The sequence below is a fragment of the Durio zibethinus genome, chromosome 27 (genome assembly GCF_047325235.1).
Source record: "Durio zibethinus cultivar Kanyao isolate XHJ-2024 chromosome 27, ASM4732523v1, whole genome shotgun sequence".
In the NCBI taxonomy this organism is placed as follows: domain Eukaryota; kingdom Viridiplantae; phylum Streptophyta; class Magnoliopsida; order Malvales; family Malvaceae; genus Durio; species Durio zibethinus.
This window is the reverse complement of record NC_143188.1, coordinates 10,705,415-10,729,719: the sequence shown is the minus strand read 5'-3', so window position 1 is coordinate 10,729,719 and position 24,305 is coordinate 10,705,415. Positions and strand designations below refer to the sequence as shown.

The 24,305-nt window shown below is 35.7% G+C and overlaps 8 protein-coding genes across 14 annotated transcripts; 3 read left to right on the top strand and 5 right to left on the bottom strand.

The window, feature by feature from the left end:
- Window positions 1-83: 83 nt before the first annotated feature.
- On the bottom strand, window positions 84-1,646 carry SLP2 (Calcineurin-like metallo-phosphoesterase superfamily protein). Its single transcript, XM_022866293.2, has one exon. The coding sequence runs from the start codon at window positions 1,605-1,607 to the stop codon at window positions 408-410; it is 1,200 nt and encodes a 399-aa protein (XP_022722028.2). The 5' UTR covers window positions 1,608-1,646; the 3' UTR covers window positions 84-407.
- A 559-nt stretch (window positions 1,647-2,205) lies between these two features.
- LOC111279677 (cytochrome oxidase assembly protein) lies at window positions 2,206-3,819 on the bottom strand. The gene is made up of 2 exons (XM_022866657.2): window positions 3,664-3,819; window positions 2,206-2,613 (listed from the first exon to the last, which is right to left on the bottom strand). The coding sequence occupies exon 2, from the start codon at window positions 2,568-2,570 to the stop codon at window positions 2,367-2,369; it is 204 nt and encodes a 67-aa protein (XP_022722392.1). The 5' UTR covers window positions 2,571-2,613; window positions 3,664-3,819; the 3' UTR covers window positions 2,206-2,366.
- A 1,042-nt stretch (window positions 3,820-4,861) lies between these two features.
- LOC111279285 (uncharacterized) lies at window positions 4,862-5,656 on the bottom strand. Its single transcript, XM_022866292.2, has one exon. It carries the CDS (start codon window positions 5,571-5,573, stop codon window positions 5,016-5,018), a length of 558 nt encoding a protein of 185 aa, XP_022722027.1. The 5' UTR covers window positions 5,574-5,656; the 3' UTR covers window positions 4,862-5,015.
- A 1,072-nt stretch (window positions 5,657-6,728) lies between these two features.
- LOC111279284 (Transducin/WD40 repeat-like superfamily protein) lies at window positions 6,729-9,086 on the bottom strand. Its single transcript, XM_022866290.2, has 2 exons — window positions 8,958-9,086; window positions 6,729-7,997 (listed from the first exon to the last, which is right to left on the bottom strand). Exon 2 carries the CDS (start codon window positions 7,937-7,939, stop codon window positions 6,914-6,916), a length of 1,026 nt encoding a protein of 341 aa, XP_022722025.1. The 5' UTR covers window positions 7,940-7,997; window positions 8,958-9,086; the 3' UTR covers window positions 6,729-6,913.
- Window positions 9,087-9,311: 225 nt separating this feature from the next.
- LOC111279282 (heat shock 70 kDa protein 6, chloroplastic-like) lies at window positions 9,312-12,778 on the top strand. The gene is made up of 8 exons (XM_022866286.2): window positions 9,312-9,996; window positions 10,122-10,374; window positions 10,509-10,588; window positions 10,680-10,822; window positions 10,920-11,018; window positions 11,158-11,347; window positions 11,508-11,906; window positions 12,088-12,778. Exons 1-8 carry the CDS (start codon window positions 9,442-9,444, stop codon window positions 12,484-12,486), a joined length of 2,118 nt encoding a protein of 705 aa, XP_022722021.2. The 5' UTR covers window positions 9,312-9,441; the 3' UTR covers window positions 12,487-12,778.
- Window positions 12,779-12,811: 33 nt separating this feature from the next.
- Window positions 12,812-20,228, bottom strand: LOC111279283 (uncharacterized). Of its 6 annotated transcripts, none has more exons than XM_089756747.1 (14): window positions 20,087-20,228; window positions 19,565-19,668; window positions 18,145-19,068; window positions 17,737-17,837; window positions 17,514-17,628; window positions 17,081-17,158; window positions 16,823-16,915; window positions 16,166-16,249; window positions 15,493-15,591; window positions 14,925-14,987; window positions 14,676-14,706; window positions 14,335-14,381; window positions 13,370-13,428; window positions 12,812-13,155 (listed from the first exon to the last, which is right to left on the bottom strand). In XM_089756747.1, the coding sequence occupies exons 2-14, from the start codon at window positions 19,610-19,612 to the stop codon at window positions 12,921-12,923; spliced, it is 1,977 nt and encodes a 658-aa protein (XP_089612873.1). In that variant the 5' UTR covers window positions 19,613-19,668; window positions 20,087-20,228; the 3' UTR covers window positions 12,812-12,920. The 6 variants fall into 6 exon arrangements, with proteins under 6 accessions (XP_089612873.1, XP_089612875.1, XP_022722024.2 ...); XM_089756749.1 differs by having other exon boundaries at window positions 19,565-19,665; window positions 20,087-20,127; XM_022866289.2 differs by having other exon boundaries at window positions 19,565-19,665; window positions 19,992-20,116.
- A 901-nt stretch (window positions 20,229-21,129) lies between these two features.
- Window positions 21,130-24,288, top strand: LOC111279263 (uncharacterized). 2 transcript variants are annotated; one of them, XM_089756654.1, is made up of 7 exons: window positions 21,130-21,556; window positions 21,656-21,805; window positions 21,912-22,048; window positions 22,302-22,362; window positions 22,937-22,987; window positions 23,084-23,438; window positions 24,004-24,288. In XM_089756654.1, the coding sequence occupies exons 1-3, from the start codon at window positions 21,278-21,280 to the stop codon at window positions 22,032-22,034; spliced, it is 552 nt and encodes a 183-aa protein (XP_089612780.1). In that variant the 5' UTR covers window positions 21,130-21,277; the 3' UTR covers window positions 22,035-22,048; window positions 22,302-22,362; window positions 22,937-22,987; window positions 23,084-23,438; window positions 24,004-24,288. The 2 variants fall into 2 exon arrangements, with proteins under 2 accessions (XP_089612780.1, XP_089612781.1); XM_089756655.1 differs by having other exon boundaries at window positions 22,934-22,987.
- On the top strand, window positions 22,276-24,212 carry LOC149510911 (uncharacterized). The gene is made up of 5 exons (XM_089756326.1): window positions 22,276-22,362; window positions 22,937-22,987; window positions 23,084-23,194; window positions 23,354-23,411; window positions 24,004-24,212. The coding sequence occupies exons 1-5, from the start codon at window positions 22,276-22,278 to the stop codon at window positions 24,210-24,212; spliced, it is 516 nt and encodes a 171-aa protein (XP_089612452.1).
- Window positions 24,289-24,305: the final 17 nt, after the last annotated feature.

Sequence of the window (24,305 nt, the reverse complement as noted above, 5' to 3'; positions counted from 1 at the left end):
TCCTCACCTAATAAGAGACTATAATCAATGTATAGATTAATTCTTAGAAGGTTGCAGAAAGAAAAGGCACTTCACAATGATCATAGTATGAAAATGCACTATGGCAGAACAAAATTAACATAATTGGAGAAGTTTTAACTTCACATATTCCAATACAAGGAACAGGTCATGTCTCAGTGAATCATAAGCAGAGAAACTTTTCTCTATGTCTAAACACTAGAGACAACATAAAGTCAAACAAATTATGAAATTACTATATCAATGACTGTATAAGCAAAGATTGCAATTCAAGTGCACATCAAATGCGCATCCAATGATTAATCATTTGCTACTTGGCTACCAGCAACAGAATATAAGTGCAGTAGTTATAAGGCAACAGCCTTCAGTAGTTTAGATGCTCAAAACTGTTAAGCTTTCACTTCGACTTGTTTTGGCCCATGTTCTGGTATCAACAATCCAAGCCCTTCTTTCCTTGCAGCATCTGCATAAGTTTTGTTCTTGTTCTGATACACTGGATTCGAAGTCAACACCCTCAACTCTGAATTCCTATTAATCTCCAAAACTTCAGGCAACCCATTAATGCACCCTTTCGACATTCCAACATCAATCCTTATTGCTCTATTATCACAAGCACCATTGATTCCAATCTCTTGAATTGTGTGACCCATAATCATCCTCTTTGCACCAGGAATTGTAGCTAGGACATGTTCTAGAAGTGAACAATCACAATTCTTTGCCAATCCTTTTGAAAATTTCCTCAACCAAACCACAGCATTGCTCCCTTTACAAGATCCTGGTGCACGCCTCCCCATCAATCCATTAATCCAATCCCTCACCTCCTCATTTATCCTCTCCAACCCATAATCCACATGGTTCTCTAAAAGCCCTCCGTGCACGAAAACAGAATCTCCAACAACCAAAACAGTCACATTATTAGCTAAGAATCGGCGAGCAATTGGACCATCGGGTCTCAATGCAGCTATTCTGGCTCTAATGCTATGAGAGAACATTTCAGGCACACCACGAAAAGATAAAGGAATCCCATTAAAAGGGTCCTCGGGTTTTTCCAAGCCATGACACGAACTCTTCATTTTGTTCCCAACACCATACCAATAAGCCCAAACATTGAATTCCTCTAAACCCTTTTCAGTTACATAACGGAAATCACCTTCCACATTCATTATCTCATGATTACCGTTCAAAGTTATCAACTGCCCACCACTTTTAACAGCTTCACGCTTCAACTTCTCCAAGAAATAAAGGATCTTGAGCTCCTCCCCACCACGGTCAAGCACGTCACCAATCTGAACAACGGTCGTAGACCCACCAGACCAACGATCGGACCCATCAATAAGACCAGCGAGACGGAGGGCTTGCTTGGATTTCTCCAGATCGCCATGGAGATCGCCGATGGCAACGAGACGGTCGGCGGAGGGGTAATGAGTTTGAAGGGGTTTTTGAGGAGTTTGGTCTTGTTTCTGTTGGGGTAAGAAGAGGCCGCTGACCGAGAAGTCAACAAAGGTGTCGACGAACGAAGAGAGGAGTGAAGGAAGGTTTTCGCATGTTGGTGATGATTTGTTTTCTTCTTGTATGGTTCTGTTTTCCATTTTTTTGGGTTCGCTATGCGTGCGAGATAGGCAAAGCACGACACGAAGAGCTATATATAGACGGCCAAAATATTTTTAAAAAGTCCTTTGTTTTTGAAAAAGTTTCAAATGAGCTCTTATCTTTTTATTATTATTAATTGAACCCTTATGATAATCATTTTATATTATGTTTGATTTATATTTAATTAAAAAAGATAAAAATATAAAGAAAATTATCGTCCTTTTAATATAAAATAATTTAATCATCTCACAGTAAAAAAAAATTATTTTTAATTCACAAGATTAAATTTAAATATCATATTATATTTTTAAAAATTATATTAATAATTTAAATTGTATAAATTTTTAAGAAGGATAATTTTAACTAATAAATAATTATTCTATTTTAATTCTTGCATACATCAAACATAAGATAAAATGATATTATTTAATCTAATCATATTCATAATATCATTTTATTCTATCATATCAAAATCTTACGTGCCAAATATAAGCATATATCTTTGTAAAACAAAAAACTTGATAATCATAATAAACGCATTCATGTCCAATCCAGATCCTAAAAGAGTAATGACAAAAAATCAATTTGAGGAATATATCCAAGAAAAAAGTAGTAATAAGTTATTTTTATTATTATCAGCTCAAATACAATGAAAAACCAACAAAGACAATCAGTTCAAAACACAGATTCAAGCAACCAATTTTGTGATTGTCACATAATGACCTTCACCTTGTTCTTGACTACAAAGAGTAATGAGATCAAGCCTTTGATCGCATGCTTGACTTGGCCTCTTGCTTTTTCTGCTCCTCAAACTTATCTATAGCCACCTGAAGCTCATCTGTACCCCCAACAGCTCTCATAGTATAGAAATATACACCGAAGACGAATGCTGTCAAACCCCCAGCAACGACCAAATTCTTAGTCTTTGGTGCAAGGCTGCTATATGCAAATAGCCCAGCCATTTCAGAAGCAGAAAGATGGTCCAATGTGTTTATGCTTTCAAAGCTGAAATTCACCAGATATCATTAGTCTATCTTCCAAAAGTCCACATGGCAACTGGAATGAAAGGAAGATGCTGGCCCTAGAAATTGCTTATCCAGCACATAAATATTAATGCTCTATTAATCTATTTGATTCTTCAAAAAGGTGATGGAAGGTAAAATCATGTAAAAAATGAGGCAAAAGAAACAACAAACGGAAAATATAATTCCTCATCTTGGTTGGATGACTTAAGGAAAATGGAAAGAAAAAAACTTTAAAGTCTATTTGATTGCAGCTTGTTTTTTACCCCTAAAATTGCTAAGAAGAAAAGCAATGGAAGGAAGCAAAATCATAATTGACTGAAAATAAACAATGGATTGCATCCAATCATTTGGTTCAATGGTTAGTACGTGATCCCCTACTCAGAGCAAGATTTTAATCCCTTCCCCAAATCAAAAATAAACAATCGATTAAAATGCAACAAAATTTATTGTTCCTTATAAATTAAAATCAAGCATTTGTTTTCTAAAATAAAGTGTGTGTGTGTGTGTGTATATATAAATATATATATATATATATTGTTTCAAATTTTTATTATTAAAAAACATAACTGCTTGCTTTGGCATCTAAAAACAACTTTGTACGTTTTGCTTCTGGAAACGAAAGTCCAAGTAGTTTAGGAACAACAAATGATGTTAAACAGAACAGAAGAAAAAAAAAAGCATCAAATTTCAATCACAAACTAATAATACTGATTTCAAACAAAAAAACCTTACAGCAACAAAATCAGGGTTTGGTCATTCTTGAAACCATCATAAAATCAATGAAATTTGTAACAAATCATATCAATACTCAATTACTCATCAACTATCAAGTATCCAAGTTAAACCCATTTCTTATATCTCTCAAACAAATTATATTCACATAAAAAATCACCCAACAGCTTAAAACAGATAAGGGTTTCCTCCAACTTTTGATGAAATCTCTCGCTTTGTTACTAGGCGAAGCAATTTGTTTTCTTTATACGGTAAAACACAATGAACAGATAAAAAGAAAGCAGTAGCCGAAGCTGACCTGAAAATCCCAAAGCAATGATGGGGTTTTGGTCTTAACCTGAATTCAGAGAAGAAGAGGAGATGCCGTGGATTTGGAGGTAAAATAAGAAGGGAACAGTCGGCGGTTGGGTTTGGATTTTGGAATGGTGATGGGTTTAAAAGCCCATTAAGTGACACTTGGTCTAAACCCTAAAATTGGAAGTCATTTCTCTATCCATTTCAACCTATTTACCCAAAATACTTTCAATTGTGCATAAAATTATCAATTTTTTCCTACATTGATTTAATTATTTTTAAAAAATATTAAAAAAATTCTAAGATAAATTTTAAAATTCCTGAATTTTTATGTAATTTGGATGTAACTCTTTGATTTTTTTATAGTTAAATTGTCAAGATTTAAACTCAAAATTTTAAAACTAAAAATCTAACACTTTATAAAATCATTTCAGTTAACAAAATAATGTAATTCTTTGATTTTAATGGAGCTTTTATGATTTTTTTTTTAAATAGGTATAAGATTTACATTTTGATCAAGCAAAAGTTTATAAACTCATGGAACTTTTATTTTTTAAATTCACAATGCTGAGTCAGCAATTTTAAAGCATGATGTAATTTGATTGGAAATCTAGGCAAGAATAAAATCTAGCAGAGCAGCTTCACCGTCCAGTTAACAGAGAAACAATAGATGGAGATTCAACGTAGAGACGGGAAGAAAGGAGGGAGAGTTTAAAAAAGATTAAAGGGTAATGAAGTGAGCATTTGGGTTCCTTTCAAGAACCAATTGAACCGTCATTAATTGCATGTTTCCTTGGTTTAGGGTGCTTTCTTTCACTATCAATTCTCTCATCCGTGGCCATGTTTGCATGAAATCCTTTTGGTTATGTGGTGAAGATTTCTGATGCCTCGTCGTTCAAGAAAAGAACAGAAACAGAAGAATTTACATGAATGAGAAGCCAACAAGCTGGGTATGTCTGTCCAGTTCAAAAGTTGAGGGTTCCTTCATCCCCGCAATCATTGCTCTCTCCGAGCACAAACTGTCAGCTCAATGATGCGTATGTCAGCTCAATGATGCGTATATATATATCAATTGTGTAGATTAAGCAAGTGATACTTTCCATCAATTCTGTTACTTTTTTTTTTCTTTTGAAATATTAAGTGAATCTCTTACATCAAGAAAAAAAAAATAAATAAATTCCAACTGGTTCCCAAGCAAAAAATACAAACAAAATCAACAATTTATTGAACTTAATATAACGAATAATCAATCTGATCACAAACTGATGATAAACAAGCAATACAAAGAACTGGAATTCCCCAACAATAAATGTAAAAACAAGAGCAAAATTTTGCTGTCAAAACTCAAAAAGTCTCTTAAACTTGGAAAGGCCATGGCCAATTCTTCAAATCCTCATCTTGACCTTTCCCATTCCTCTGATTCGATGATTGCCCATTTCCAACCCCATGACCTTCCACAAAAGCATAGTACCTTAACACAAATGCAAGCCCCAAAACCACCCATTCCAAGCAAAAGACAGCCACACACAACCCACCTGCCAACTTCAATATAACAACCCCATCTTCTTCCCTTACGTAAGACTTCAAATACCCCAAGAAATCAGAAGTTCTGGTCAATATTAGCACTGAGACAGAGCCCTGGAATATCGATGTTAGCACCATAGCAACCATGTGGGCTGCGTAGCATTTGTTGGACCCGGAAGTGGCGACGGAGCAGCCTGCAACGGCGCCGACAATGGTGATAACGTGGAGGAGAATAAGGAAGAAGCCACACAGCGATGGGAGTAAGCGGAGGGAGAGGGTAAGGAAGATGCAACTCGAGGCTGCTCCCAAGAGAATGTAGTTGCTGATGAGGAAGGTTTTGTGCATGCGGCTGTGAGATTGTGTTGCAGAATTCTCAATTGAGAGACCCATTGAAGAGAAACTTGGAATCGTATTTGATGGAAAAAGAGATTGTTTCTGACAGAGATAAGAGGCTTTGTTGTAGAAGAAAAACGAGGAGAGGAGAGTATATAAGGTGAGAAAGTTTGGGCATAACGTTCGAATCTTCGACTGGAAAGCTGGAAATGGACCGTTGAGAGAGGCCGCTTTGTTGTAACGGCTAGTTTTTGCTCTTTGGCAAATTAAAAAGTGCTTCAACAATTATTAAACAAACAACCTTTCTTCTTTATCTGAAAATGTACAAAATTACATTAAAAAAAATTTTGGGAGGAAGAAACTTTTTACAAAAACTAATTTAATGGTTGCAACTTAATGTCATCTTATATACAATTAAGCTCATTTCATCATTTTTTTATCTGAAATCCTCTAATATTTGATAATTACTTTTTTATTTGAAATCTTCATATATCTGATAATCACTTTGAGTTTTAATTATTTTAAAATTAAGTCAGATTAAATCTCATAAGAAGAACAAACTTTTTTAATATGTACTTTTTTTATTTACAATATTCAAAATCAAGACTTTACTTAAAAAAGAACTCATTTCATCGTTTCAAAATTAGTTTTTGACAAAGTTAAAACTAATCACGTGTCTCAAAATTAGTTTTTGACAAAATTAAAACTTACCACGTGTCTCTTTGTTGCATGATTTGAATTCACTTCGTTACAAGATTGTGAGAAGGTAATTTCCTGTTAATTCACCAAGCACAATATAAATGCACCTACTTAAACTAAGTCCAAAAAGAAATTTATACACAAATCCAAAAATTGCCGCTTAATAAAAAATAATAAACTTATTTAAAGTTCATTTTAGATTAGAAAAAGAACCCGAAATGTCCCACTTTTACCACCACAATCAGTCAGATTATTCAAATAAATTCCCATGTAATACAGTTTACATGCAACTCAAGGAACAAGGTAGAAAACAAACCATTTTCCACGCATCTTTCTAGTTGGATCAGGTCTATTTCGGCCAGAAAAGAACCAAGAGCCAGACCTATGTTTATCAAAGGTTCAGAAGTTGCCTTTGGTATTTCTAAGTCAATCCTGGAAGGAGCAGGAAGATGGCAAGCCCAGTTGAACACATAAGTGCAATTCCCCAATTGTATGACCGGTACCCAACCAATATTCCTAAATGTAAGAGTTTTGAACAAAATGTATTACATTGTCAATAAAGATGTCAAGTTCAGCTTAAAAACTACAGACAAGGAATACAACTTAATTAGGCCTACATAGGACAATAAGAATCTCCAAGATTAGGCTAGGAATCACTAACAATCAATTCGGAAGCAAGTGCCAAATGCTAGCAAAGGTCAGATCTCCCCCAGATAAATCTGCTTATCGCTACTACATGAACCAATGATAGGTTCATTAGGATGGAAGACGGATTCATTCACAGATCCTGTGTGGCCAGGAAGCTTATACAAGATGCGTCGAGAAGTTGTGTCCCATATGTTCACCATCCTATCTGAACTACCAGCTGTGACCTTGCTTCCATCAGGTGACCAACCACATTTCAACAAGTTCTTTTCAAAATTGTGCTGGTGACCTTCCAAAATCTTTACACAACGATTCTGTGGTGCATAAGGGCGCATATCCCATATGCAGAGCTTGCAATCCATACCATTGGTGAGAAGGTAGGAACCATCAGGACTCAAACTCATACCTGTTATCATGTCTTGATGACCTTGAAGTGTCATGCTTACTTCACCTTTACGCAAATCCCAAATCTTAACATCATTGTCAATACCACCTGTAAAGATCTTATCTGATGCATCAGAGAAACTAACGGCTGTAATTTGGTACTTATCAGGAAATGTTTGGATAGCACCTCTCTGACGCATATCCCAGAGTTTAGCAGTTCCATCATCAGATCCACTAACAACAAGAGGTGGCCCTCTCCGTGATGGACAGCACGAATTCACAAAAGAAGAGTGTTCTGCCATCTTTTTAATTTGTTTCCCTGTTTCAACATCCCATGCTCTCAAAGTTTTGTCAGGGCTAGCTGATATTATCTGGGATCCATCAGTAGTCCAATAAAGATCCAAGACTGCATTCTTGTGCCCTTTTAGAACCATGAAGTTTTTGCAGTCCCCATGGACATTCCACAGAAAAATTTCTTTGTCGTGTGATCCAGATGCGACAACAGTTCCAGCTGGATTAAACTTCATTGTATATATAGCACTCTGATGTCCAGTCAGCAACATTATTGGTGATTCCAGACTTGATGTACGTTTATATCCATTTCTCTCTGGTCCTTGAGTGAATGGAACAGTAGACCATTCCATTGGCCTTGGACCTGACAATGCATTTTCACCCTCCCTCGAAACAATTTCCATCTTCTAACCTCAGTTTAGAATTTAGTAGGTAGAAAACTATACTTCTTGGAGTTACAAACTGAAATGCAACATTATAGAAAATAAAAGATTAGCTAAAAAATAAACGGATCATATCTATATAGCATAGGCACATCCTGCAGGCCTAGACATTACAATTTATAAATCAAATTTAATAAGAAAATGTAATGATAAGAGATCCTATCATGCCTAAACTAACATAACAACTGGACTTCCAAGAAGTGGATAAGAGCATAAACAACAAAGAAGAAAATATCTTACATGACATCAACACAATTCAACTAATTGGAAGAACAATACATGTCAGATATGCATCATCCTGATGTTAGATACCAAATACAAGCTAGTAAAGCTAAAATCAATGTAACTTTGATTTTGAAACAAACCAACGGGATAGACCAAACAGGAAGCATAAATGAAAATGGGGAGGTGAATAATCCATACAAATACAAGCTAATAAACTGAAGGGTAAGACTTAGGTGAAATTCTGCAATGCTGAGTTCCACAGGTTCCTAACTAAAATCATGTCAAATTGTAAAATTACATATTCAATTCATCTTGATTTAAATTCACAATGCTGAGCCAGCAATTTTAACTCACGATGTAGTTTATCTACTTTTGGTTCAATAGTAAGTCGACGTGCCTGTTGATCAAAGAGCTGAGCTCGAATCCTAATACAATCCGATTAAAAAAACCATTAACTTTCAACTAAACCCTATGCGCATACATAAATGGTGGTTAAGTTTAAAACTGATAAAGCAAACTTTGCTCAGTGTGTGGATCTGAAATTTCATCATAAAAAGCTAAAAATTAAAAAAAAAAGAAAAGAAAACCCAAATCATAACTCAACTATTCAGTTCCGATTCAATCCAAAAAGATACACTACCAGAAATTCAAAAAACAAAAGGTTAAAATAAGTAAACAATTGGAAGAAAAGGGGATAACACAGCCGCCAACGAAGCGGCAACGCAAGAAAAGGAGAGAGGTAAGAATGACTAACCTTGATGCCGCGAGGTTATCGTCGGTTGTCGGGAATGAAAGAAATGGTGAAATTTGGAGAGAGAATAAGGGTTTAGACTTCAGAAGAGAAGTAGACAATGGGTTGAGCTTTTTTGGGCTTTGTTTAAGAGTATGTCTTCTTTGAAGCTATAACAATGGGTTGAGCTTTCAGCCCAAATTCTCCAACCACCTGGATCTTTCTTTTCACCTAAACAGCCACAAACCCAACAATTCAGATCTTTCTGGAATCTGCCCACGTGTCACTACCTAACCCTCACACACACCGCACGCAGAAATACTCACACTTCACCTTCGTTCCCCTTAAAAACTCTAAACCCTGTGCCGCCATTCTCTTATCTTCTTCCCAACCTCAAGCCCCAATCAGCCTAAAGCCTTTGTCCTTGCCTTTGCCTTCTTCACACTCTCTTTGCCTTACCAATTCATTGTTCCTCTGATTGTTGTTTTGGTTACATATACTTGAAAAAATGGCTTCCTCCACCGCCCAAATCCACGTCCTCGGTGGTATCGGCTTCGCTTCTTCCAGAAGACCCAACCACCATTCACCCAGAACAGTTTTCTTCGGTCAAAGACTGGGCAAAACTTCGCCGTTAAACGCCGCCTTCTTACGACTCGCTAAAACCAACAACAACGGTAAACGGTGCAATGTTGGGCCCGTGAGAGTGGTGAACGAGAAAGTGGTCGGAATCGATCTAGGGACTACCAACTCGGCCGTGGCGGCCATGGAAGGAGGGAAGCCCACGATTGTTACGAATGCGGAAGGGCAAAGAACGACGCCGTCTGTTGTGGCGTATACCAAGAGTGGGGATAGGTTGGTTGGGCAGATTGCGAAACGGCAAGCCGTTGTGAACCCTGAGAATACGTTTTTCTCTGTGAAGAGGTTTATAGGAAGAAAGATGTCGGAAGTGGATGAGGAATCCAAACAGGTTTCTTACAAGGTCAGTAGAGATGAGAACGGGAATGTTAAGCTCGAGTGTCCTGCCATTGGTAAACAATTCGCAGCCGAGGAAATTTCAGCTCAGGTATACCATAATTCTATTGCTGGCTTCTTACTTTTGCTGTTATGTTTAGTAATAAATGGGGTTGTCTTTTGTAGAAATTTAGAGTCTTTCTATTGCTAATGGGTTGTTTCTACTTTTGCATATAGGTTTTGAGAAAGCTTGTTGATGATGCTTCAAAGTTTTTGAACGATAAAGTGACGAAAGCAGTTGTTACTGTCCCTGCTTACTTCAATGATTCCCAGAGGACAGCAACAAAGGATGCTGGTCGAATTGCTGGGTTAGAAGTTCTCCGGATCATCAATGAACCTACTGCTGCCTCTCTGGCATATGGGTTTGAGAAGAAGAACAATGAAACCATCCTTGTGTTTGATCTTGGAGGTGGTACTTTTGATGTTTCAGGTATGTTGGCCAGTTGAAAAACTATTTATCTTCATGTATCATTAAGTTGTGTGTTACAATGAGTGACTTCATTTGTCTTTGATTGGTTAAGATACCGGCAACTGTTTTATTGTCTATTTGTTAATGTGTTACAGTGCTTGAGGTTGGTGATGGAGTGTTTGAAGTGCTCTCTACATCTGGAGACACACATTTGGGTGGTGATGACTTTGATAAGGTAGGTATACGGATTAATGAACATTCTCGTTTTCATTAGTTGTATCATTTTAGTGCTGAAGTATGTCTTGTGTATCTTGTTTCACATACAGAGAATTGTTGATTGGCTTGCTGATAGCTTTAAGAAAGATGAAGGCATAAATCTTTTGAAAGACAAACAAGCTCTTCAGCGGTTAACTGAGACAGCTGAGAAAGCTAAAATGGAGTTATCATCCTTGACTCAGGCAAACATAAGGCATCTATCTCTCCTTATTATCTTTGTGTACATGATTTCGTTTATGCATTTTCCGCATGGGGTTAAATAACGCAGCTTTTTCTTTTTGTGGTTCCAGTTTACCTTTCATTACTGCCACTGCAGATGGGCCTAAACACATTGAGACCACCCTTACCAGGGTTAAGTTTGAGGAATTGTGCTCAGACCTACTTGACAGGTAGTTTTTATTATTTCAATCTGTTTCTATTCAGTTTATTTCAAAAAAAAAAAAAAAAAAAAACAGAAAGAAAGAAAGGGGAAAAGGAAAAATCACTTGAAATTTTAAGTTTATCTTTTCTATATAATATATTCTGTAGGCTCAAGACACCAGTGGAGAATTCCTTGAGGGATGCAAAACTTTCCTTTAAAGACATAGATGAGGTGATTCTTGTAGGTGGATCAACTCGTATCCCTGCTGTTCAGGAACTTGTGAGGAAGATGACTGGCAAGGAACCTAATGTGACAGTTAATCCAGACGAGGTTGTTGCCTTGGGGGCTGCAGTTCAGGTGGGTTATTCTTGTTAAAGTTAGAGCGATAGCTCTACGGTACTTGCTTATTTGCAGTTGAATGTGACAGGGTTGGTTATAGATTTCGCTGCAACATGTCTTGTTATTGTTTTAAGTTCTATTTTTAATGTTTTTCCTTCTGTCTCCTAATTGGTTATAGGCTGGTGTCTTATCTGGAGATGTCAGTGATATTGTGCTATTGGATGTGACACCTTTGTCACTTGGTCTAGAAACTCTTGGTGGTGTAATGACCAAAATCATTCCAAGAAACACTACACTTCCAACCTCCAAATCAGAAGTGTTTTCAACAGCTGCTGATGGGCAGACAAGTGTTGAGATTAATGTACTCCAAGGTGAAAGAGAGTTTGTTAGGGATAACAAATCTCTTGGCAGCTTCCGTCTTGATGGTATCCCACCAGCTCCGCGTGGGGTTCCACAGATTGAAGTCAAATTTGACATTGATGCCAATGGTATCCTCTCCGTCACTGCTGTTGATAAGGGATCCGGGAAGAAGCAGGACATCACTATTACTGGTGCCAGTACCTTGCCCAATGATGAGGTATGCATTTAATTTTGGGATGTATTTCTATTGTTGCTCAGATAGAATGCTCTTAATTCTTAAGCCATTCCACAAATTATTTGGTGGCATGAATCTATACATTTGCATTGCATTGGAATGTAAGTATTGGAAATGCCATCTTTCATAAATCATTTCCTAATTCTGTTGTTGCAATATGCAGGTTGATAGAATGGTAAAGGAAGCTGAGAGGTTTGCAAAGGAGGATAAGGAGAGAAGAGATGCTATAGACACAAAGAACCAGGCTGATTCTGTTGTCTATCAGACAGAGAAGCAGCTGAAGGAGCTTGGAGACAAGGTTCCTGGTCCAGTCAAAGAGAAAGTAGAGGCAAAACTGCAAGAGCTCAGGGATGCAATTTCAGGGGGTTCAACACAAGGTATGAAGGATGCCATGGCTGCTCTCAACCAAGAAGTCATGCAGCTTGGTCAGTCACTCTACAACCAACCCGGTGCAGGAGGTGGTGCTGGGCCTACACCTGGTGCTGAAAGTGGGCCTTCAGATTCATCAAACAAGGGGCCTGATGGGGATGTAATTGATGCAGATTTCACTGATAGCAACTGAAAAGCTGGGGTTTGAACTGTGTACCAGGATTCAGTTTTGTGGGTCTTGGTGTGGAGGTGGGGGGATTGAATTTCCTATCATTTTTTGTTCCATGGTAGTGAAAGAAAAACAATTGGTTTTAGGATTATAGAGGACGAAGCACCATATATAGAAACATTGTTTAAGTTGCTGAGGAAGATGGATTTCTTGAATTAACTCTTGTATTTAACCATGGAATGTTGTCTTTGGGGATCGAATTTGATATTTGATATGAAATTTTCGTACAAAATATTATACGAATTATCTAACTAAAGTATGCTCTTAGGGTTTTTAACACTTCAGTATCTATATAAAGTCTTTTGTTCACCATATCTGAATGAGCAAGGTCAACTAGCATTCCTCAACATGATAAAAATTAGAAGCTATACTGCATTGCAAGAAAAATCCACTAACACCTATGCCTCAGAGAGATCAACTTTCTCATTCATTTGAGCCATCACTTCAGGAGATGGATCTTGAATTCCTTCTGCATCGGATGGTTGAGATTCAAGCTTAGCAGCTGCCCGCAACACTCGGTTTTGAACATCTAAGGTTGAGGGTGAAGTTGGAAGTCCGATGCCATTGGTTTCCAACTTCCCAGCAACCCATGAAAATGCCTGTGCTCCAAGTCTTACAGGAGCCAGCAACAACCTTCGAGAAATATTTTGATTAGACGAATAAATAATTGAAGTCAGTTTTGCTGAAATCTGAATAACAGGTACAGAGACGAAGGATCCTAATCCTTAATCCATGAGTATAATGAAGACCTATGAAACTCAACCTGATCAAAAGCAAAGTTTTTTTCTTTCTTCCTTTAATAACAAACATGCACAAATAAGTTGGACAAAAGGGCTTAGTAGCTCACCTTATGTCTTTCTTCAAATCTTCGGAGTTCTCATAGGAAGAGACCCGCCGGTAAATGGTCTGGTGGAGTCACAAGCCAGCAATGAAGAAGCATTAGAATCACCATTATCAAAGGGCCAAATTTAAATGAACAGCTAAAATATTCTCTTCAAAGTATAATATTGGAGAAATTGAACCAAGGATGTTCAGCACTAAACCTCAACTAAAAACAAGAGTCTAAAGTTCCAGTAGTAAACATTTAGAACATATCAACTGACCCAGGTCAGCACATGGGATCAGTTTTGTAGAAATTTTGTGAAGAAATTTTTTCTTATATCATAATTTTCATTGATTTCAACCAACTTCTATGAGAATACACCATATTAGGAAGAGAAAGGAAAATGGTGAAGGGAAGGGGAGAAGGATGGGGCAAGGGACAAAAGCCAACTTCTTATTCTCTAGGAGTGGTTGGTATTTTAGGCATGGAGGGAACCCTCTCAGTGTCCAAAGGGGCACGTAAGTACTTGGCAATTGGATGATAGAAGACCATCAAATCATTTCCAAAAGAAATATATGCATATGAATGGAAAGCAGAAACATCGAAAATTTTCATTTTTTCTCATTTGGTTCCATCAACATCCTTTATGGTTTTATCATATTTGGCAGTACAAAAATTTCTTACAAGAGGATTGAACTCAATGTCACCCAATGATGTAAGAAGAATCCATTTTAAATATGATAGCATAATTCCATACAACAAATCACCTTTCTTACCGTAAACCCAGATAATATTTTACAGTAGTACCTAAGTTTTAATGGTTGCGGTGGGTTCAAAATTCGCTAAAACCTCTGCATTATCTTTTAAGACAAACCAGCTCGAAAAGATTCAAAATGTTGAAAGTTTTTTTCAGCTTTGACAAACAAGGAAATAAATATCAAATACCAAGAACTTGAGCAGAACACATTAAACCATTAGAATTCACAAACCTGGACAAGGCCAAGAATGCCAATAAGCTGTAATGATTTCTCCCACTCTGAAATAGAAGTGGAACATCAGTAGAAACATAAAAACAAAATAAAACAGTTACGAAGTGTACAAGCATGACAAAATACCAGGAAAATTAGGTAAAAGAGAAGAAAAATAATATAACATATCTCTCTCCAAAATGTGAATTACAAATCAAAACTAGCAACAATATAAATTTCAGAAGTTCTAAGAAACTGTAAATTGCATGTTTGTAGACATACTTTGGATAAGTCAAAATCAATCATCTTCTAAGTTTAAATTTTAAAAAATGATTTATTTCAAGGAAGGACAAGATACACACCTAGCAGTGCATAAATAGCTGCTACAGAACCCTGCCACAAGGATATTTATTAGAATTTGATTGGTTTCAACTTATATAATTCATCTGTTACATTTAAGGACAATGATAACAATGAACCACCTTTCTAAATACCAAATATGTTTTTAATATCGCTTGGGCTACAATAATGGGAATACCATTTTTTGGGTATCATTCTAGCTAGAACATAAACCACAAAACCTACAATCAAAAAAGGAACCTGAGTCTTACCACACCATACCCAAGAACTTGCACTGGAGAAGGACTGATATCTTCTAAGATTGCCTCAGCTTCCTGAGTTGAACACAAGTTAACAATTATTATACTAAAAAAGAAAGTTAGAAAGCATACTTTTATTTCAAATAATTCAAGAATGGCACATTTAGAAATCCTAAATCAGTAATAATTTGGCTTAGAAGTGTCCTTATATTAAGGTAGGACTTTCTAGAAATACTCAATTGTTTTATAGGTTGGATGTTTAACATGATATGAATACCGGGTTTTTGTTTTCCTGTTTCTTCTTTATTGCACCATTTATATAGTCTGCAAGATAGACCTGTTCTTCTCAGTAATTATTTGTGGCTGGGGGTGTTAACTGATCGTATATCCTGCCAACAATTACATTTGAGGTTGAAGTGGTCTTATATTCATGTTAGTCTCTTCATCTATAACCAATTTCCTCTAGGTTGGATGCCAAAACAAAGTAGAGTGCAGCCCAAACCCTTTCTTTTTGTTCAATCTTAACCTAGTCTTTGGTATATCAGGACTTTCAGGAAAGGGAACAGAGCATAAGAAATACCTCATTAAGTATCGCAAGTGTTGTTTCTGGTTTTAGTTCCTTAATTCGGAGACCCTGTTTCACCCAAGATTGAAAGCCACCCTGGACCAAGTATGGTCTCTGTGATGTAAAACACAAATTAACAATTAGTTTCTGCAATCTGTTTTGCAATACCAAACAACCTACTTAACTCATTAAATGCAATAATTCTGGTAGGAGTGCAAAGTTAGTAGTACGATATCTAGAAAAAAGGAGTTAGATTGGGATGAGAGAGTGGCCAATAATGCAATGTTGAGAATTCCGAAACGAGAGACTAGGTTTTAGTGTTTAACCATTTGGGACTTGCACATTGCAGTTTGGGTTTATTCATAAGTTTTCAAAGCCATAACAGACCAAACTAATCAAAAGTTTCAAATCTAACTATATTTCATCTATGTTGGTTATTTCAATTAGAGCTGAATAGGCTCACTCCTTAGACCAAAGACATTTCTTAAATATCTAACTGTAACAGAACAGGTACTATGGTCTCTGTCACATTCTGGTTTCCTGATATACATTAAGACATGAATGCTAACTTACCAAAAATAAATATACTGTGTGAATTCCAATTAACATGACTCTTATTTCCTCCTAATTTTTTGGATCTCAAAACTATTTTCTTTCAGAAGAACTTTAAAAAATTCAGAACACTTACCTTAACCCCAAGTTTTCTCAATGATCTTGCAATTCCTTTGGAGCGACTACCATCAGCATCCATAATTATGACCTTAGACCTGTCCTACAAGTGGTAGAAAAAAATGCATATTATGATGTTCTATTCAAAGGTCGGCAACAAGGGCCATGCCCAGCAGTTAAATTGAGCTAGATCCAACAAGAAAATACTGGATGTGCATGGTCAACCTTTAGACAAATGGAAATCGCTCAGAATAAATATATAGAATGACTTCAGTTAGTCCCCATAACTACAGTCATTTTAACTCCCACGCCCCTTCCCTCAACCTACCCAACAAGCCATGGCTTCGCAAAACTCAAATTCAAGGAATAACAATAAAACTAAGTCAATAAAGAACAATGCTTTAAACATTATCCTAGTTGAGAGCATTGCTAATTATGTTATCATTATTCTCAAGTCTTAAAATTCATGGAAGTTGTTTAAGAGCAAAAGGATAAGAAAAGGCCTAGACATACGAAGATACAAAATGATATACTCAATTATACTCAGTGGCCAACACGTGACAGCATTATAGAGTTTGGTTAGTCTGAGCTCATGGTCTTCTTTCACTCTTTCCACAAAGATTTAGCTTTAAAAAACTACAAAAATCAGCACAGAGGCAAACAACAAGAAACAAACCTCAATGGTTTTTAAGTTTCGAATAACAGTTGCAATCAAGGAGTCATCAAGGTCCCATCCACTCTTCAATAGTCCAAGCATTGAGCTATTAACCTGAATACAGATGACGACCATAAAAGATAAAGCTTCAGGGAAAGAGAACAAAAGTAACCACCAATATGCATTGTTTATTTTGCAAAAAGCAATATTAGGCACTAAGCACAGAGCAGAAGTACAGAAAATTTGAATTTCAAGTAAGACTGTGATGTTTAACCAAACCTCAGGTAAAGATACACTAGCATAACGAAACCGAGCTACTCGCCGAAGATTGGGAACGCCATCTCTCTCTCTTAAGACCTTGACAAAATTAATGCCCAAAAATAAGACACTTCAAATTCAATAGAATAGGAAAAACTAATTTTAACCTCAGAAAAATAATAGATTACCCATCTATGGGGGCAAATAATACCTAGCAAAGGGGTATGAAAGCACTAAGAGAACTTAGTCGATTAAGTCTCTTTGAATTGAATCTCAAAATACCTTACATAATTCATGCTAGAAAATAGAAGGACCAAGATTCATTGAGCTTTGCTCAGGTGGGGGGGAGGAGGAATTAGGGTAGAGATCCTAAATTTGAGAGTACGTGCTTTCTTCTTTTACTCAAATAAAAAAAATGGGGGAAGAAAAGGCAAAAAAGTTTATAGTCTCTTGCCTCAGGCCGAACATCAATAAGTAAAGCATTCTCCTTTCTGGACAAGAGCTCCAAAGTTAGTTTAGGAGATAAGTCTCCAGAGTAACCACCATATGCCCATATCCAGTAAAACGCCCTGCACAGATCTGATACAAAATATAAACTCCCCATGCAAAAAAGAAAATATTCTCTAAAATGTATAATAGAATGTAAAATTATAATAAGCACATAAGAACATTCATACCATAAAGTGGCTGAGGTGCCAAAGAGAAGGGAAAATGGGACAATGGGATCATTCGGGTCAAAGCCTAGACTCCTCTCCAACCCCTCAATACCAGCGTAAACCTGCTTACAGCATATTGAAATTCAGAAAAACAAATCCCCACAACTGAATAGATACTAGTTAAAAACATAGCTTATAGTAATCTCAAACAGAGGATTGATGAAATTGATGAAAAAAAGATTTATCCTTAAACCATTGAATACTGAGGAATTTTAGATGCTCCAACTCATGTTCTATGTTTGGTACAACTGATTTGTATCGATGCCAACTACTCGCTAATATATACAAGCAGAAAATTGTTTGTGGAGCATCAAAAGACATTAAAACCTTGACTAATGAAACTGATATGCATGCCAAATAAAAGGATACCTGTTGCAGGGCGGACCCAACAGGCTTTAAGGCTTTTCCCGTTCTCTCTTCATAGAAAGTCAGTGCATCTTTGATCTCTGGAGGAAGACGTTCCTTAGCAGAACCATAATAATATACAAAAGAGGAAGCCCCATTAGATAAAGAATCCTCCACTACAACAATTGTACGCCTCAACAGGTCAACAGCAAAAGCATTAGCTTTACTGGAGGCTTCCTTCAAATCACTTGAAATGTTTGAAACCTTATTGTTAGCTAATGCTTGAGCATTGTCTATGGCTTCAGAAGCACTTGTCATAACAGAAGTTATAGAAGAAGTAATTTTATCTAATAAGCTTTTCACAGCATTCTCTCCCTTGTTTAATGACAAGTTGATGGACTTGTTAACCCCAGCCAGAAAATCATCAAGACCAGTTGTCACACTGGTTAGTGAATCATTATCAAAGTTCAGGGAGCTAGTTGCTTCAGTGGGATTCTCGGGCATTGCGTCAACAGTTGAGGTGGTTTCAGGTCCCACCATCCCCATGGAATTATTGGCATTTTCAACTGGCTGGTTTGTCAAATCCACAACTTTCTCTTCTGCAGCAGATATGCTAGAAGTTTCCACATATTTCAGTTCCCCAACTCCTAACGGGGTTGACTCATTTATTGCTTCAACTGAAGAACTCCACACATTAGAAACGTTGCATTTAACATCATCTAACTCATCTGGACAAGAATAACCGTTAATGAGGTCCACAGGTACCAGTTGTTCAGTGCTTTCAACAAAATTGGAGTAGAAAGATTCAGTTGCTTGTGGTTTAAATGACATTCTATGGAGATGATTTCCATTTGAAATGCCCCAAACAGACTTGTCTTGAGCATTACATCTGACCTGAAAGTCCTTTTGAAACAGAGTGAAGGGTCGCAGACCTCCATGGAATGAAATCTGCTAGAGGCATCGTTTTAAATACATGAATGAACTGCTTCTTGAAAAACAATTAAGCAATAACATTTTAAAGGTATGTCAGGCTTCCAGGAAAACATTTGTTACACACGAAAATGCATACCTTGGCAATGGAAGCAATATAAAACAAGCAAAATAATTTATCCTATAAACATAAATTCCCAAAAATAACTATGACATAATAAAGACATAAAATAGAAGAAGATATAGTCCTTGCTGACACACAGCATTCCCCAATGCAGCTCTAGTTCACTTATTAACCAACTAGTACAACCTCCTCATCATTCAAACAGATTGAATGTTCCATAAGCAATTAAATTACACAACTTCAATTAAAATATAGTTATATAAGCTTGCAACAATCAAATTTCAAAAAATTATTTAAAACCATTAACTCAAAGATAAAATAAAGCAGCACAAGTAAGTGAAATAGTGAATAGAAGAAGGAATTTATGGTTCAAGAAAGTGAAGTCTCCACCTGAGAATGTGAAGAACAACCAGGGGTGGCTGAACAAACGGGCAACATTGTTCTAATGTTCTCAGCAAACCAACCGGGAAATTTTCACCAAACTCTGTTATCTGCTAAAATTCCACGATAAAAGAAAACACGTCAATCTCCAACATAAACACACCCGATTAAAACTTTCCAAGTTCATAAGACGAAATCTGAGGACAAGCCATTTTAATTTTTACGACAACAAGATCAAAACTTTAACTCAAAATCTTTTTTTTTAAACTGATTCCTTCATTGGGTTTCTTCAAATTTAATCTCCAGACACATTGCATTAAATGATACCCAATGCCATAAACAACAAGAAAACAAAAAACAAAAAACTTCTTAAACGTGGAATTCTTTAAAACTTTGTTCAAAAGCTAGAGAAAAGATCAAATATTCACATTGGTACCAAGTAATTCACTCTTTGATCCAAATTTCTACTGAAATTGAAGGCAGGTAACCATAGCAACAAGTTGAGAAAGTAATGAGTTAAAGGGAACTAACTGGTCATTGGATATATAAACAGAGAGAAATGGGTGCCGAAGGAAATCGTGTGGCTTGTTGAAGCCGTTAGCTTCTTCATCTGTTAATGGCTGACTTGGCTACTCTTTGCCTCTCGTTTGGTTTGTGGGGACAAATTTCGGATTCGCATTTCGCTGTCGGTTTTGTAAATTTTATCAAATTCTGATGTTGCCCCTATGATATTTATTATTTTTAAGTACATCCTTTTTTTTTAATTTTTAAGTGAAATAATAAAGTTATTTGATATGTAACTTTTTGTAATATTTGTTTAAATAATAAAATTATTTATTGTTTCATGTATAGAATGAAAGAGAGAAAAATCAGTAATTGCTAAAGTAACAAAAAATATAAAAAATAACATTTTAAAATACAAAAGGAAAGAAAAAAATAGATTCTTTTATTATTTATTTTATTATGTACTTATAATTATTGCATAACGTGAAAAATTAAAATTTAAAAAGAATTACAGTAATCAATAAGTGATGGATTTAATCAATTGAAATTCGTTCTCTTCGATTAAGAGATTTTAGATTTGAGTATTATCGATAATTACTTGTTGAAATCATTTTAAATATACGTCAGTTATGATACATTTTATTTGATCTATTTTTCACATTTATCGGAGTTCGTTTTCGTTTATATTTTTGCTTTACAAATATGATATTTTTTTAAGCATTTCTAATAATATCAAGTGCTATTCTTATTTTGATATTTTAAATTTTTAGAGTTTTAGCCCCGATTAAAAAAGATCATCTTAAATGTTCGGTAAATATAATATATTTTATTTTGATTTGAGAGATTGAGTAATTTATCTACTTTGAATTTTTTTTTCTTTTAAAAGAGAAATAGACTATTTGATAGTTTTCCAAAGAATAATGTAAAAAATAATAATAATAATTACCAATTACATCCGTTAGCGGAAAAAGAAAACAATTGTGTAGTATTTCGTAATTGCCCTTAAACTATTCATTAGAACCTCACGATGGCATTGGTTTATAAAATCAACGGCCGATATAGCGGCATTTGAGAAGGTCCTGGTTACGTGAAAACGTTCGCGCTTCTTCCCTTGTTAAAACCAGAAACTAAAATTTCCTCAATTATCATCCCAAAAACCCTAATTCCGGTTTAGAGAACCCAATCGAAATAGAAATCAAATTTTGAACTAGTTGAAAGATGGGAGAAAGAAAAGTGTTGAAAAAGTATTACCCGCCGGATTTCAATCCGTCAAAGCTTCCGAGGGTCGGGCGACCCAAGAACCAACAGATGAAGGTTCGAATGATTCTTCCGATGAGCATCCGTTGTAACTCCTGGGGCAATTACATCTACAAAGGCACTAAGTTCAATTTCCGCAAGGGAGATGTCATCGGCGATTTGGAAATATTAGTATTTGTTTTTTCCATTTCAACTTCGAACACTAGGAAAAAGCAACGATCAAAAGCTATCTTTTGCTTTGTAAGATTCAAATTTTCATGTGGTTTTCACTAATTGGTGATATAGATCTTAATGTTTCAGTGCATTTAATTCCTTTTTTTTTATGTCGCTTATTTGCAGACATATTTGGGAATCCAAATATTTAGGTTTTATTTCAAATGCACCAGGTGCTCTGCTGAGATTACAATAAAGACTGATCCAAAAAATTCAGATTATGTCGTCGAATCCGGTGCCACGAGAAATTTTAAACCTTGGCGTGCTGAGGATGAGGTGAGAACTTTGTTTATCAAGCTAAATGTTGGTATAGTTCTTTTAACAGCTGTGGATATTTAGTTATGATTTTTATGATAAAATCTTTCATCTTCCCTTTTGTTAGGAAGCAGAAAAGGAGAGAGAGAAAAGAGAATCTAAAGAAATGGGGAATGCTATGAAATCATTGGAGAACAGAACGTTGGATTCGAAAAGAGAGATGGACATCCTTGCTGCACTTGATCTCTAATGAAGTCTATGAAGGTACTTAATCCAATTTTTTTTTTATATTATGCAAGAGATATATGCAACATTACTGTCGTCAAAAAATAAAATTACATAGAATGTTTTTTTCTTTGTTTTGACTGTGTTTATGGGTGTCAAATGAGCCAAAATTATCGGCCCTAATTTATATGTGAACTTGAAATCCTAATGTTATATATTTATCTATCAAAATGGCCATAAATAATGTTTTCTTTTCTTTGGTGCTAATGAAAGTCTGTCTTATGTTGTCCAGACATGCTACTGTGAGTGTAAATGCAATGCTTGAGATCCTGCAGGGCACTGCTGCAGAAAAGGTAAAAATACTTCTACTTATTTCTTAATGGCTTAAGCCGCTTTTATGGTAAAAAACTTTCGTGATTTTGCCTCATTTGTACTTGATTTGATACTTTCAATTTCCCTAAGTCAAAGGTGATATATCTTTGGCTGGAATTGCTCTGCAATCGCAAAATCCTGAGAGGAATTTATGGTTTTGTTGAGCACATTTTTGTGCTGCATTTCTTCAATTGTACATGAACTGAGAAAAGGGGAGGGATAAAACGAAAAAGAAAAAAAAAAGTTGTATTTCCTTATAGTATGTGGGAAGTTCTTTTTCCTGAATTATGTCAGCTTAATGTAATTATATCAGGTGTTATTAGGATAGGCTTCTTGAATTATGCTTACTGAATGCAAGTTCTCTTAAATCTGATAACTCTTATTTCAGAATATTTATGAATGTTCACATTGCTCATCTCTTACTCTTGTTGAGAGGGAAGATGAGTATTCACACAAAAAAATTGGAGTGATAAGCACATTGCTTAATTATGCTTGTATTTCTTTTCTCTTTCCTCTTTTTTGATTCTGACTACAAGTATATTAATGTACTAGTAGGAGAGGAATATAGAAGAAGAAGATGAAGCCCTTATAAAATCAATTTTCCAGGTTAGAATTGGTGTATTGCTCTTCCTTACGTGCAGTCACTGTTTCTCCTTATTCTTGGTGGGCATGTTTCTAACATCGGTGTCAACTTTAATACAGAGGCCAAAGGAAGAAGTGTCAAGGATTTCAGATGAAGTTTTCAATGATGATGGGGATTTGACCCATTTATCAAGTGGCAATGGTGAAACCTCAAATGATGGCGTAACTTCAGTTAGCAAGAACATGCATACACACATACTGTCAAAATATTTCAATTTTCCATCCAAAACATACCCTGCTCATGGGATACTTGTTGATAGTAAATCCCTATTATTGAAATTAATTGGTAAATAGTCTGTAAGCTCATTCTTTCATGTGAACGCAATGTAGAGGAGAAGGGTGTCTGAAGAAGTTTCAAGTAACCCTACAGATGCTTTAACAAATACCAGTTTTCTTGACGGCTCCAGCAGCTAAGGTATTTGCTATATTTATCACAGATTCTTTTTTTCATACATTGCATAATATATTAAAATGCTTTATGTTGATAAGAGACACCATAACTCATACTACAAGTAGTTTAGATTTCTAAAGAAAGCAATAAACATTGAAATTGTAAAGAAGATTAAACATTTTATATCAAATGGCTCCCTGCTTAAATACTATGAGCACTGAGGTTTTGCCACCTCATAGAAATCACTCTCACTATCGACTTCGGTTGCAGATTTTCAATACCAATATTTACAAAACCTGCTATGGTATATATCTAAAAGGATGTATTATAGGGTTTGAACATATATCTGTCAAAAATTTTCTTTCAAATACAGCATGAACATACAAAAATTTATGGAAGTTTAGTGACTGGCTCATGAGTTGCACATATAACTTAACATTCTCATGAACATAACTGTAATACTACAAGTGTGAAAGTAATTGTAAAATGTGAATGAAATAATTCCTTTTACTTTGGAGACATTATATCCGAATTGGTACGTATTCATTTTGTTGCAAATATGGTAATGAACTTATTTGGTTGTTAACAGAAACTTCAAGTGTTTTGGGGACCAGACAAGTTAAAGCTCCTTTCAAGTCTTCAGTCGTTATCTCTGTTGTGAAGAAAAAACTAGTCATAACTGCGAATGGTAACATTCCAGGAAAATCAGAAGATAAGAAACAAGAAGAGAAATTTGCCAACAATACAAGCTTTGGACTCCAATCTTTATGCCAAATCTATGACAGTGATGATTATTAGTGGATTCTTTTTCTTTTTCATATTCTTGTATTTATTTTATGGGGACTTCTAAATACACACTTTTTTTCTCTCTTCATCCCATTTTTAATTTTC